Below are 14,295 nucleotides of genomic sequence, written 5' to 3' on the forward strand. Positions count from 1 at the left end.
TGTTACCTTCACCCCTTCAGGCCCTGGACTCAGCAGGACTCGGCAAAACTTCTTATAAATAAAGGGTAAATTAGGGACTATTTTGGTGTTTTTGAGACAGGGTCTCCTTGTAGCCCCAAGGTGTCCTGGAATTCACTATGTAGACCAGGCTGGCCTTGAACTCACAGAGATCCACCTGCCTCTGCCTCCCAAGTGCTGGGATTAAAGATGTGTACCACCATGCCCGGCAAGATTTTTAAATTTTAAATACATGTATATTAGTTTTTTGGTGGGAGGGAAGGGTTGTTTGTTTGAAACAGGGTCTCCCTGAAGACCCAGCTGGCCTAGAACTCACTATATAAACCAGGCTGGCCTCAATCTCACAGAGGTCTATCTGTCTGTCTGCCTCCTGAGTACTGGGATTAAAGACATGTGCCACCAAGCCCAGCCTGCATATTAGTTTCGAAATCTTTAGATGGCTATATTTTAAAATAAAATTTCTATGCTTTATTTGGAATTAAAACTAGTCACATCATTCAAATTAACTGAAATTTTAAAACAGAAAAAAAAAAGCATTTAAAAGACATTAAAATACCTTCAAAAGACAGCTTCTACCAGAAGCCTTACCAATCTGGCTACTGAAGTCAGAAATTTTAAGACATAGATCTCACAGATCTCAAATCTAACCATCATTAGTTATAATTAATGATGTTTATATCATTCATGACAAAAAGCTACACACATGAAGATTCTCTTACTGATAGAATATCAAACATATATAAACTTATGAGCAAGTATGGGTTATTCTCACAATAGGTTACACTCAGAGGCCACAAAATTCTTATGCATGCCAATTAGTTATCAATACTTCTCTATTCTAGAAAAAAAATTATCTTAGTTTTTCATGCTTTCTGAGCATATCTTATATGATGGAAGCTGAAAGTGATTAAAAACTACTTTTTAATATTTGTTTTTAGTTCATCAACTGCTATTTCTTGAATCTCCTCTCTAAGGACTTTGTGGATACACTGTATAGTGCAGTGTTAACAGAACAGTCCATCTCCTGAGCCACTTATGGCTGGCTATATGGCTTCAGCCAAGTCACTTGACACACCTACTGTGCTTCAATCCCCTCATCTGTAAAACACTTATGTTGACAGCATTAATGATGGACAACTGCCATGAGGGTTAAACACATGTAAAGCTGTGAGATTACTGCATGACAAATTGATTAAAATATTTAATAACAATAAAGAATACTGTGTGACACCATTAACTATTAGTTATGTTACTAAAATAAAAGATACCTGACTTTCAGCCTGGCATGGTGGTGCATGCCTCTAATCCCAGCACTCAGGAGGCAGAGGCAGGCGAATCTCTGTGAGTTCAAGGCCAGCCTGGTCTACATAGTGAGTTCCAGGACAGCTGGGGCTAAGAGGGAGACCCTGTCTCAAAAAGACCAAAAAAAAAAAAAAGATACCTGACTTTCTAATCAAAAGCACTTATTTTACAGATATGTAAAGTGAGTCCAGAAAGATCACCTGAGTTGGATAGAGAAAGAACCAGAGCTAAGACCAGGTGCAGAAGCTTCCCATTCCTGGCCTTATATTTTGTAAGATTTTTCTCAAGAAGAGAAGCAAATGTTTTAAAATCTAATATATATAAAAATAAAACTGAGGAAAGAGGAGGAGGAGGAGGATTACTTACTTACTTAAACACTTAAGTTCCCTACCTGATGCCAGTCCTGTCAGTGTTACTACGAGCCATCCCGACCAGGCATCATACAAACTTTTTGTCATTTCCCATGCTGATTCTTTTTTTTTACTGTTGATCTGAAATTAGAAAAGTTTGTTTAATTTTTCAAATTCTAATTCTATAATTCTAGACTCTAACAAATTTTCTCAGTTACTATAATACAAATAGTCCTTTCTGAACAAAATAGTGGGAACGCAAATTTGGGGCAAAATCACTGTCAGTTACTGTACTTAATAAGCCAGATGACAAGGCAGAGATATAGACTTTAAATAATAACCTCCAGATTTGAGTGTCAGAGCCCCTAAGCCACATACAAGTCTGGCCTAAAGAGTTTCAAAATGAATAAAATTCAAGCTTTAACTGTCACACACAGGTAACTTACATATCAGCAGAAATCAGATAACACAGCTGGAAATGTCTGGTCCTAGTAGTTAAGTGGAATATAATAGACTTTAAAAGATCAGTAAGAGACACGAAAACATAACATAAACAGTCACATGGACAAAAAAGTTCAGTATAGAAAATTTAAGTATAGAGCGTCAATCCCATTATAAAAGCCAAAGGCCCTTCCATCACTATGTAAGACAGAAGAAAAATGTCCTCAATTGACTGTAAGGGTAGGCAGTTAGGAGATTAACAACAGGGAAATGGATATGATGCAAATCTCCCTTCACTAAGAACAAGTCAGGGCATGCCTCTCTACGTAAGAATGCATTTCTAAACCTACCCCCAGTCTAAACTTCTGTCCTACTTGTATTTCTGCTTTAAAAAACTCTACTACTGTCCATTTAGGACATCAATGTTCAACTCTCCTGTAAGAGAGCTGGAATTCAAAGACTTGAGCTATTCCAAGTAGATCTATTTGAAGTTGCAAGAGGCAATAAAAACAGTGACTTCTAAGTTGAATGAGGAAATTTTGTTCCTTTTATACTAAAAGAATCCAAATACAGATATTAACAACATTTAGGATTAGAAGTAGATCTTTTTTTTTGTCTTTTTGTCTTTTTAAGACAGGGTCTCTCTGTAGCCCCAGCTGTCCTGAAACTATGTAGACCAGGCTGGACTTGAACTCAAAGAGATCCACCTGCCTCTGCCTCCTGAGTGCTAGGATTAAAGATCATTTCTTTTGAAAATGGTCATTTGGGGCTAAAGAGATGGCTCAGCAGTAAAGAGCACTGAAGCCCACATAACCGCTAACAACTGTCTATAACTCTAGTCCCAGGGATCCAACACCCTCTTGTGGCTTCTGCAGGCACTACATGGCATGGGTGCCCTTATATGTAGACAAAACACTCATATACAGAAAATACACTTTTTGAGACAGGGTCTCCCTGTAGCCACAGCTGTCCTGGAACTCACTATGTAGACCAGGCTGGCCTTCAACTCACAGACATCCACCTGCCTCTGCCTCCCGAGTACTGGGATTAAAGGCGCTGGGGCACCACCACGCCCAGCAGAAAATAAACATTTTTAAAAATGGTAATTTTCAGGCAGAGTCACTGTTGCTCTTTTTGTTCCTCTGCTTGCGGACCACCACAGTCCCTTAACAGTGCTTGCTAGTATGTATTCAGTGTAAACAGATACACTGAGTGCTCATTCCTCACCACTCAACAAAAATCTGGAAATCATCTATATGTTTATCAACATACAGTACTGGTTAAATGAACTGTAATACATTTGTGCAATGAAGAATCCCACAGAAATTAAGAAGAAATGAGCTAATATAGTCTTATGAAGGACAAAAGCATGGTGGTTAGGAGTATGCTACTTAGTTGGGTGAGAACCTAAGTGCATATGCTGTTCTTTAAATGGAGGAATAAACCATAAAGTTTTTAAAATGTAAGTCGTTACTTACAAAAGGAGGAACACAATATGTTAGAAAGGGCAGAGACAGGAACTAGAATTTTAAAATGTATACCTACAATTACCTTTAGAAGCATGGTAATTTACATACCTAAAAATTAAGTCTATTCCTGGAAAATTAAGCAAATTAAAAGCCAAAATACATCTAATTGATAACAAGGACACAGCAACTACTTAAAGGAACTTTAAAATAAAATAATTTTTATGTATAAAGTTAGTGGGGTAGATGCTTAGGACAAAAAGTACCATAGAAAAAGCAAACAGTAACTTCTTTAGGGGGCTTATTGTTGATAATGGTTTTGGTACCATTTTACTGTGATGCAGTTGCAGTATATATATATGGTGCAGTAAATTATTGTGATTATGATGTTGAAATTTCTGACACAGTTTAAAGGAGATTTAAGAACTAGATATTAAGCCACATAGTAATGCATTTAAATTAGAAGACTGCTATATATTTGGGCAGCTAAAATGATAAACCAGAAGTAAACTGGCTCTTACGTGTGCAGAAACTGGCTCTATATTGCATCTTCCCTAGATTGATCAGAGCTGCTTGATTTATGGTTGACACTAAACTCATTGTCAGAAATGTGGAAGATGAACTAGCATCATCTTGTTTTCCCAGAATACATCAAGTTTAAGGTCAAGTTAGAGAGCACAGACAACTGTCTGGATACATTTCCATTCATATGGTAGTGTGCCTAAATTATTCTAAGATGATGGGCTTAAATAGTTGAAAAATATGGACTTCAGTGAAAAGAATAACTATGATGATTAAGACACAGCAAACATACATAATCCCATGAGTTCACAAAGACTTAGAAACAAACCCAAGGAAACAAAATCGTATTGTTCAACTTTAAGGAGTCTAAGGAACTACATTATTTCTAATCCTACACTGCAGTGTATACTTGAAGGAATCCAAATAGTTAATGAGAGGAAGGTTTTCTTTATTCAAGATAATAAATAATGAAGAACAAGATTATCGCCATTTTGTATATTGAAGCAATGATGCTTGAAATAATACAATGCCTGATTACTTTAAAATAATCTGGGATAGAAGGCCTAAAAAAAACTTATAACTGGAAATCTAGAGAGATGGCTCAGTGGTTAAGAGCACTGGCTGCTCTTGCAGAGGACACAAGTTCAGTTCCAAGCACCCAAACTGCAGCTAACAGCTGTCCTAACTCCAGCTTCAGGGGGTGTGATGCCCTCTTCTGACCTCTGCACAGGCATGACACGGGTACACTTACATACATGGAAGCAGTACATTCATACACATAAAAAAAGGAAAAATATTAAAAAAGGCTTATGACCAAGAATTAAGTACATATACACAGTATCATGGAAAGTGTATGCCTGTATGTGTATATATTCTAAGAAAAACAGTATGTGCAAATTTCCAGCTTTAAAAATTGTATGGTTATTAACATGGATTAAAAATGGAAAAAAAATCTGCCTAATCTAGAAAAAGATGATTGATGTGACTAGTTCAGACACATATTGGTTACTTCACATATTATTTGGAATGACTTCAAGAACTGTAGACTGTTTACATAATCAGAAGGGGAAAGGGCTTGTTTTGGTTTCTTTTGGTCTCCATTTTCCCTAAAGGTTTATGAACATGGAATCTTGGGGAAAATTACAGGATATCACACTTTAAAATACACTTAAACCCCAATGTGAATACTGCCAATGACTCTAAGTGTGCACTTCTAAGTACAACTCTACTTACCTAATAATCATATGAGACATAGGATTTTAATCTAGCCACTTCAGATTAAAATAGTTCTCGAAATCTGACCCACAGACATCCTAAAGAATCTATGAAATTCTGTTAAGGACTCTGCAAGATCAAACTATTTTTTAATAATACTAATGTTTTATGTATCCAGTTTCACTGTGATTTTTTTTTTCGTTGATGTGCTGATTTTCCTGGCCCCTCAGCATGAGCTAGGTAGTGAAATAGATAACGGTAGTCATCACATTCCTGATGCACATACCTCAGAAAATAAATGAATAAAGACCAGGTTCACCAAGAACATCTTTGATGATGCAAAAAAGGTTATTATTCATTATGAGTTATACTCTGTGATCAAATGAGAACCATACCTGAAGCTCCTGTCCTCCATACTGAACACGAGTTTACATCCTGTGGGAAACACTTTTTTTTTTTTTTTTTTTTGGGTCTTTTTGAGACAGGGTCTCCCTGTAGCCCCAGCTGTCCTGGAACTCACTATGTAGACCAGGCTGGCCTTCAACTCACAGAGATCCACCTGCCTCTGCCTCCTGAGTGCTGGGATTAAAGGCGTGTGCCACCACGCCCAGCTTGAAAACTCTTTTTTAATCCAAGTTGTAAAACAGATACTCACTAGATACTCATATGAGTTTGCATAGTGTGGAAAACACCTGCTTAATTTCAGTTGCAAAATTGATACTAGTCAGACACTTATTATATGAACCAACACTTTGTGTGTTCCATATACTCTATATGTGAATGTATGGGGGGGTTGGGGAGAGTGGTGTCTATGCATGCATTTGGAGGCTAAAGGAGGACTTTTGGTGATTTCCTCTATTGCTCTTAATCCTTTGAGAAAGGATCTCTCACTAAACCTGAAGCTTGCTGTTTTGGCTAAGCTGGATGCAAGGGAGCTCTCAGGATCCTACCTCCACCCCCCAATGCTGGGGGTACAGAGATGTGAGATAAAGCCTAGCTTTTTTATGTGGGTGTTTGGGATTCAAACACGGGCCCTCATTCTTACACAGCAAGTACTCTTATCAAATGAGTCATCTCCCCAGTCTCCTAATACTTATATTTGAAAGAAACAGGGACATCAAATTACAGGCTTTTGGACTTGGAAATTTGATGGATATCTTCTCAATAATGAACCAAGTAGCCCTGCCATTTTAAGTAAAATAAATGTGTTTTTGTTTCCAATGATAAATTATCAACTTTCAAGCAAACAGAATTTTGGAAGACTAGTATCTATCAATGTAAGGTCAACATGATCACCCCTGTTATTACAAGTTACTTTGTAAGCTAATTAAAAAATTAAAAATATTTTAAAATCAGTGGTAATCAGACTGGTACTATTTGGGGAGGGAGTCCTTTTTGAGAAAAGGTCTCCCTGTGGCCCCAGATGGCCTAGAACTTGCTATGTAGATGAGGCTGCCCTCAATCTCACAGAGATCCACCTGCCTCTGCCTCCTCAATGCTGGAATTAAAGGTGTGTGTTACCAGGCCCAGCACTTGATACTATATTTTTATACTATCTAATGAAAAAGGTCAACAAGCATTAGATTAAAAAATGATTCTGAAAAAATAAAAATCCAGACACCCTAGAAGGTCCATAAAAGCCTCTTAAATACTCTGCAAGACTATTTTATTTTTATAATGATTTTATGAGCCCTATTAATTCCCAGAAGTTAAAAAAAAAAAAAGTATCAACATTTGAGAGACTCATATAAATCAGTGGACCAGTATTTTTTAATATGATCATTTCATAATGTTACAAAAGCATTATCGTCAAAGTTCAAGGTGAATCAATGGATGTTAATGTAATGGATGATAACTTTCATTAAGACAGTTTCAGAATATCTGGGCAAGGTGGTGCAAGCCTATAGTTCCAGCACTCAGGAGACAGATGCAGGCAGATATATCTGTCAGTTTAAAGCCAGCCTGGTCTACATAAGTTTCAGGTCAGCCTGGGCTATACCGTGAGATCCTGTTTCAAAAACAAACAAGAAAGAGGACAGTTTCAGAGCACACATCATAAACAATCTTTTAGAAAATACTATTTATTATTTTATTGTATCAAAAAACAGCCACAATAATCTAAAAAGACTATTTAAATAGTTATAGCTTTTCCAACTACATTTGTATAAGGTTGTATTTTCTTTATATGCGCTAAGAAGAAAAATGTAACATTAGAATGCAAAAGCATATATGGAAATCTAAGTCTTTTATTAAGTTAACAAACCATGATAGTTATTTTTTTAAATATTTTATTTATTAGTTTTATTTTATGTGTATGAGTGTATTGCCTGAATGTATGTGAGTGCACCCGTGTCATGCAATGCCTCAGAGGTCAGAAGAGGGCTTTGGATTCCCCTGGAACTGGAGTTAAGGACGGTTTGTAGCTGCCTGTGGGTGCTAGTAATCGAACCCAGGTCCTCTGCAAGAGCAATCAGTGCTCTTAACCGCTGAGCCATCTCACCAGCCCCATGATAGTTACTTTAAAAAAAAAAAAAAAAATCAAGCTCTCTGTAAACACTTTTTATTTTGGAAGATGTAGTTACTTTTATACAACATTAGTCATGTTTATACACAATGGGTTTTGTAACTATAATTTTTTTGTTCTGTTGTTGTTGTTTTATTGAGAGAGGGTCTCCCTGTAGCCCAAGCTGACCTGGAACTATGTAGACCAGGCTGGCCTTGAACTCACAGAGATCCGCCCTGACTCTGCCTCCAGATTTTAAATGTTCTCAGTTTTAGCACTTAATAGAGAAATATTAATTCACATAAACAAATGTTCAGTCGTTTTAAAGGTTAAAGAAAAATGTTCAGAATCACTAGAGCAGTGATTTACTGTGCCTTTTCTCAGCTGTGCCCTCAGGCCAATAGCACGTGACAGCTCTCAGAAGCTGTTCTCACATCCCAGTATTCTACCTCCAAGCTCAGGTTTCACACAAGTACATACATTAATATAAAAATGTGTGACTAATTTGTATAAAATTATTTTTAAAGTAAATCTCAGATACCAAAAAATAGAAGTGCTGGAAGTCAAGAATTTCTATTTCAAAACATTTTTCTTTCTTTTTTTGAAAAAGCATATTCTAGATTATACTAGTAAGTCAAACTATCAAGGGAAAAGATTCATTCTGTACTGTTGGGTTTTGTTATCAAAGAGGGTCTTTCTATTTAGCCCAGACTGATCTCCTGATCACCGGGATGATAGGCATGACTACCATGCCTCGTTTTCTTTTCTTTTCTTTTTTCTTTTCCTCCTCTCCTGCCCTACCCTCCCTCCCTCCCTCCTTCCCTCCTTTCTTTCTTTATGTCTTTCTACCAGTGGCTTATTATGACACACAAAAAGCTTTATTTGGGATGCAACTTGAAAAATATCGCAGGATTTAGTACTACAAAGGGGAATTTTAAAAAATATTTTATTTATTATCTTATTTCATGTGTATGAATGCACTGCCTGGATGTATATAAGTGCACCGTGTTGTGCAATGCCCATAGAGGTCAGAAGAGTGCATCAGATGCCCTGGAACTAGAGTTAACAGATGGTTGTTAACCACCATGTCAGTGCAGGAAATTGAACCCAGGTCCCCAGTGCTCTTAACCACTGACCTATCTCTCCAGTCCCCTACAAAAGGGAATTTTTAAAAACAGCAAAATTCTACAAAATGATTTTTTTTCTCAGTACCTTATCTTCCTTTTTCATAAGAGTTATGCAACAAACTTTGCTTTAGCTGCTGAGCTGCCAAAAGCAAAAAATCATGCTGACCTCATTAAAGCTGGAATGTCTTCACCCAACTCCTATACTGGGCTTTCCCCTTTCCTTCTTGTTTTGTCTTCTAACTGTATTTCTTTGTTTTTAAGTTACCTCAAATAGTACAAATACTATCCAGAAAACCATATGGTACAAATAAACTAAGAAGAAGAGGACAAAGAATGTATCAATTATGACAAGCAGAAATTTATTTTAATGTGTAAAATACTGGATGGCCTGACACCACTGGCAGAAATATATTTGTAAGTGATCCATTTCGCACTATACTTTTAAAAGGGTGCAAACACTTACCCGCCTATGCCTTTCTCTATCTTTACACTTCTCTCGCACCCAGTCGATGGTGTGGAAATCATCATATGTCCCAACACCTGGGATTGGTTCATCCAAAAGATCCAGTAAGTGTGTAGAGCTATTAATGCTGCCCCCATTTGTCATTGTATAATGAGTTCCTGTGAGCAGAAAAGAAAAGGGAGTAGATTTTATAAAAGGCAACAGTGAGTTTTGTAACTTTCTTATAAGTTACAAATAATATAACAAAATCATTTCAAAGTAGAGGAAATGAAAACTCTCTAAAATGAGGAATAAGGTGAAAAGAATATTCATGACCTTACAAATTTATATTACTAACAAAGCAGCCTAATAGTTGCTTGATACTATCAAAATAATTTCTTAAAAATATTTTATTATTTTTATCTTATGTGTATGAGTTTTGTCAGCATTATTGAAGTGCACCCATGTGGTGCAGTGTCTACAGAGGCCAGAAGAGGGCATCAGAATCCCTGCAACTGAAGTTGCGGACGGTTGTTAGCTGCTCTATGGGTGCTGGGAATTGAACTGAGGTCCTCTGGAAGAACAACAAGTGTTCTAAACTGCTGACCCATCTCTCCAGGCCCCCAAAAGAATTTTTTTGTGAATTACCATTTACTGCTGACAAAGTGATATGCTCCATAAAGTTAGAAAACTACTTGTAGAAGATTAAAGAATTGAAAACAATTTTCATCTGGTAAAATGCAAACGGATTCTGTCCAGTAGGAAAAATGAGTCTTAGAATTGTGAGTTTTTCTTGTTATTGCTTGTTTGTTGCTTTATGGCTTATAAGAATTTTCTTTCACAGACTGTGCATCTCAGTCTCACACATTCTCCTCTGAATCAGTTTTGTCACTATGCTGGTTCCCTTATTAGAGCTGAATAAATCATGTTTTTCACATATATTACATGAGTAAACAGACCTAAAGAAGGTTCTAAGATGTTAAAAGACAATTCAAGAAAAAGAAATATAACTACAAAAACAAGTTCAATCTAACACACAAAATGAAAGCAAATTAAACACATCACTTTTCTCTATGAGACTGGAAAGACTTTTCAAAGCCTATGTGAATGCACTGAGTTGTCAAAGTTAAAAAAGGAGGCCTTGGGGCTGGAGAAATGGCTCAGTGGTTAAGACCAGGCTGTTCAGTGGTTAAGAGCAGGCTGTTCTTGCAGAGAACCCAGGTTCAATACCCAGCACCCACATGGCAGGTAGTAAACATCTATAATTCCAGTTCCAGGGGAATCCAGTACCCTCTTCTGACCTCCATGGGCATTGCAGGATATGGGTGCACCTACTTACATTCAGGCAATATACTCATACACATAAAATAAAAAGTACTTTAAAAAAAAAAAAAAAGAGGCCACATCACAAAATTAGTAAGAATTATAAATGAGCATAAGTCCTTTGGGAAGGCAAAAGTTGCCAAATTCAACATTTATAAATAATCTCCATCCCAGCAAATTCACTACTAGGAATTTTTCTTTAACCTATATTTGTACTTAGATAACTCAATAAATTATGCATAGTATGGGAAGAACATTATATATATGCCAAATATAAGCAAATGCCAAAGTGTTTATAATCTGATAAAGGGTCAGACAACAGCTTGAGGGCAAAGAAATGAGATGTGGAGGCCAGAGTCACAACTAGTCAATTCTGCTGTGATAGCACAACAGAAAGCACAGAACTTTGTCACTGGATGGCTATAAATGTTCTAATAAAATTTTATTTTAAAAAACAAGTGAAGGGCAAGATTTGCCACATAGGCCACATTTTGCTAACCCCTAATCTAAAATTTATTCAACACACAGACCCTGTGCCCAAAATGAATAAAAAATGAGTCCTATTTATTTCCCCCTGACTTTTAAGGAACTGAGCAAACTCCCTAGATAACTTTTGCAGTCTTTCTGATTTAAACAGACCTGTTCCCTTTTACGTAGAGATAAAGAAACAATCATAAACTATCACCTAAAAAACTATCAGGTAATAAAGTCAGAAGCTGAACTTTTCCCCAGTCACTAAGTAAAACATCACTTAGCAAGAGATCATCCTACATAAAAAGGGAGTGGATGAAGGATGAAAGTAGAGTTTCAATGCTAATCTAAGAACTCTGGTATTGTTAAGATGGAATCCAAGTGAAATGAACTGTAGGTTGAAAACTGTTTCTTAATAATTCAAATACCCTAGAAACAAGACATGAAAAAGAAAATATTATACTATAAAGTTAAACCTCAATTTTTTTATTTCCTAACAGGATTCTCTCATCTCCCTACTGAATACATTTGAATGTTTGCCTTGGGAAAGTGTAACACTTCTAAAAAGAGAATAGTATATTGATTACAATGTTCTGGCAGCAGAACTCCAGGAATAAATAATTTACTATTCTTGGCTGAGAATTTAAAGACCTAATCCTTGCATTGCAATATTCACATTCATTTACATGAAATGCACACTCAATTCCTATACTTAAAGCTTCAAATTCTTCTTATCTCTCATTTCATCCAATAATTTCCACTATGTAAAAGGTAATTTAAAGTTTATGCATTTTTGTAAGAAAAAGCAATTGAAGAATACACTAGAAACCTTACAATATCTTTACAAATCTAAGAATCTCTGACTGCTTTCTACATAATATTAGAACTGGAAAGTGAAAAGTATTTCTGGAGGAGTCAAGAGCCCCTTGTGTCTTTCTGGTATAATATGCAGTAATTTCTGTGGTAGTTTGGGCAAAAGAGAAAAAGGTCAATTTTACGCCAGGTATGGTGGTGCACGTCTTTAATCCCAGCACTTGGGAGGCAGAGCCAGGTGGATCTTTGTGAGTTCAAGGCCAGCCTGGTCTACACAGTGAGTTCCAGGCCAGCTGGGGCTACAGGGAGACCTTGTCTCAAAAAAACAAAAAAACAAAAAAAAGAAAAAGTCAATCTTACAAGAAAAAAACCAAATACACCAAAGTTAAAGGAAATGCTGCAAAATAATAGGCATGTATTTGTTTGTATTCTTCAAAAATGTTAAAATTATAAAAGATAAAGAAAGATCAAGGAAATGTCCTAGATTAAAGACTAAAAGAAACATGGCAACTAGCTCTAAGGTGTGCTCTAGGATTGAATCCTGGTCCAGGAAACCATGTCTTTTTTTCATACCAAAAGGCATAGCAGGGCCACTGGCCTATTAGAACAAATCAAATAATAGTACTATACCAATGTCAATTTTCTGATTTTAAAAACTGTAATTTAACTATTCACAATTCCTTATTTAGAAAAAACATGTAGTATCTCTGAATTTTATCCTTAACATAATTCAAAAAAATGAAGTATATTCATATATGCATTATATCTATAGAAAATGTTACATGTTATATATTTAACTTGGCATATTTAATACCAAGGGGAAGAACAAAAGACAGAATGAACTAATACAGTAAAATGCTAATATTTCAGGAATTGGGATGAAAACATGCAGGATTCTTTGTATTAATTTTCATTTCTGTAAGTCTGTAAATTCTTTTTTCTTCCTCAATGCATGCTAAGTCTACCATTATGCAATATCCCCAGCCCTGAAAGTATTTTTAGGAGCTACTATGGGGCTGAGGAGAAGGCTCAGTTAGTAAAGTGCCTGTTATGTACACCTAAGGACGTATCTTAGAACCCAGATAAAAATCCAGGTGCACTAGTGGAACACAGATGCAGCTCTCCTGGTGGGGAGGTGGAGACAGGAAGATCCCTGCAGTTTGCTGGCTAACCATTCTAGGCATTCAGCAAAACTCCAGGTTCAGGGAGATAATTTATCTAAAAAAACTAAAATGGCTGGACTAGAGAGATGGTTAAGATACATACATACATAAATCTTATTAAACATACTCAGACTATGAAGTAAACCCAGTTCATTTTAACAGTTAAATCATCATGAGGGTAGGAAATAGCCCCAGCTACCTGGATCCCAAGATCTTAACTACATGAAAGTATGATCTGAAAGTTTGCTAGCACTCAAATTTAAGGGGGGAAAAAAAAAACCACTTCTCTGGAAGTTTGACCACTGAATACCAACAAGTGCCACTCTATGATCTAATTATATTACCTACTAGCCAAAATACAGAACAAAAATGCCTGAGGAAAAAAACATAAATTTTCCTTCAGAGTGGCCTAGAAAATAAATCCCATGACCTTAATACACTTTGAGGTCAGAAAGATCCAGAGTCAAGTTCCAGCTTTGCCATTATTTGCTCTGTGATCCTGCACAAGTTACATATTAACCTCTCAGACCATAAATTCCTTTTGTCAGCCATCTTGCAGGATAGAGTATAGACTACAAACATATTAAAACACAAAAATTTAATATTGACAGATAAGGATATTAACAAGCTTTAATTTCTGCTCAAATATTTTGGTGTTTAAAATTTCATCAAGTTGCATTACATTACTCATATGATACTGATCTTAATCAAAAAAATAGACAATGTGATAAAGAGAAAGGTGGGGGAGAGGGAAATATCTGATATACTTAGGTAAGGAATTCTTCAACCATATAGTAAGGAAAAAGACTGGCAATCGTTAACTAACAATTATGCTAGTATAGACACAAAAACAAATCCCTATACTGCATGATCAATAACTATGTTTCACATAATTTGTGCAAATTTCGCAGATCAAGTATTAGCCACATTGAAAACTTCAGCATATAAAAAATTATAGTATTAATAAACTATAACTGGCTTGCAAGCTGCTTTCTCAAAAAACTGTACTAAAAAGACTTTTAAGTCTTATTTTGTTTTTCCAAGGCCAAAGTTCCAAAGAGCTTTATAAAATTCAAAGACACCTATGTAAATTCAAATGCATTATTTACTACTATCTGTAATTTAAGCAATTATCTATA

At 36.0% G+C, this 14,295-nt stretch overlaps 1 protein-coding gene across 4 annotated transcripts in view; it reads right to left on the minus strand.

Moving 5' to 3' along the window:
• Positions 1–14,295, minus strand: part of Clcn3 (chloride voltage-gated channel 3) — an 85,814-nt gene that overhangs the window by 27,214 nt on the left and 44,305 nt on the right. For all 4 annotated transcript variants that reach the window (XM_008824938.3, XM_029559560.1, XM_029559561.1 and 1 more), the window contains 2 exons: positions 9,408–9,565; positions 1,712–1,811 (listed from right to left, as the gene is read on the minus strand). In XM_008824938.3, coding sequence (XP_008823160.1) covers positions 1,712–1,811; positions 9,408–9,565 — 258 coding nt within the window. The remainder of the gene's footprint in view (positions 1–1,711; positions 1,812–9,407; positions 9,566–14,295) is intronic.

The sequence above is a fragment of the Nannospalax galili genome, unplaced genomic scaffold (assembly GCF_000622305.1).
Source record: "Nannospalax galili isolate Female #2095 unplaced genomic scaffold, S.galili_v1.0 scaffold109, whole genome shotgun sequence".
Classification (NCBI taxonomy): Eukaryota; Metazoa; Chordata; class Mammalia; order Rodentia; family Spalacidae; genus Nannospalax; species Nannospalax galili.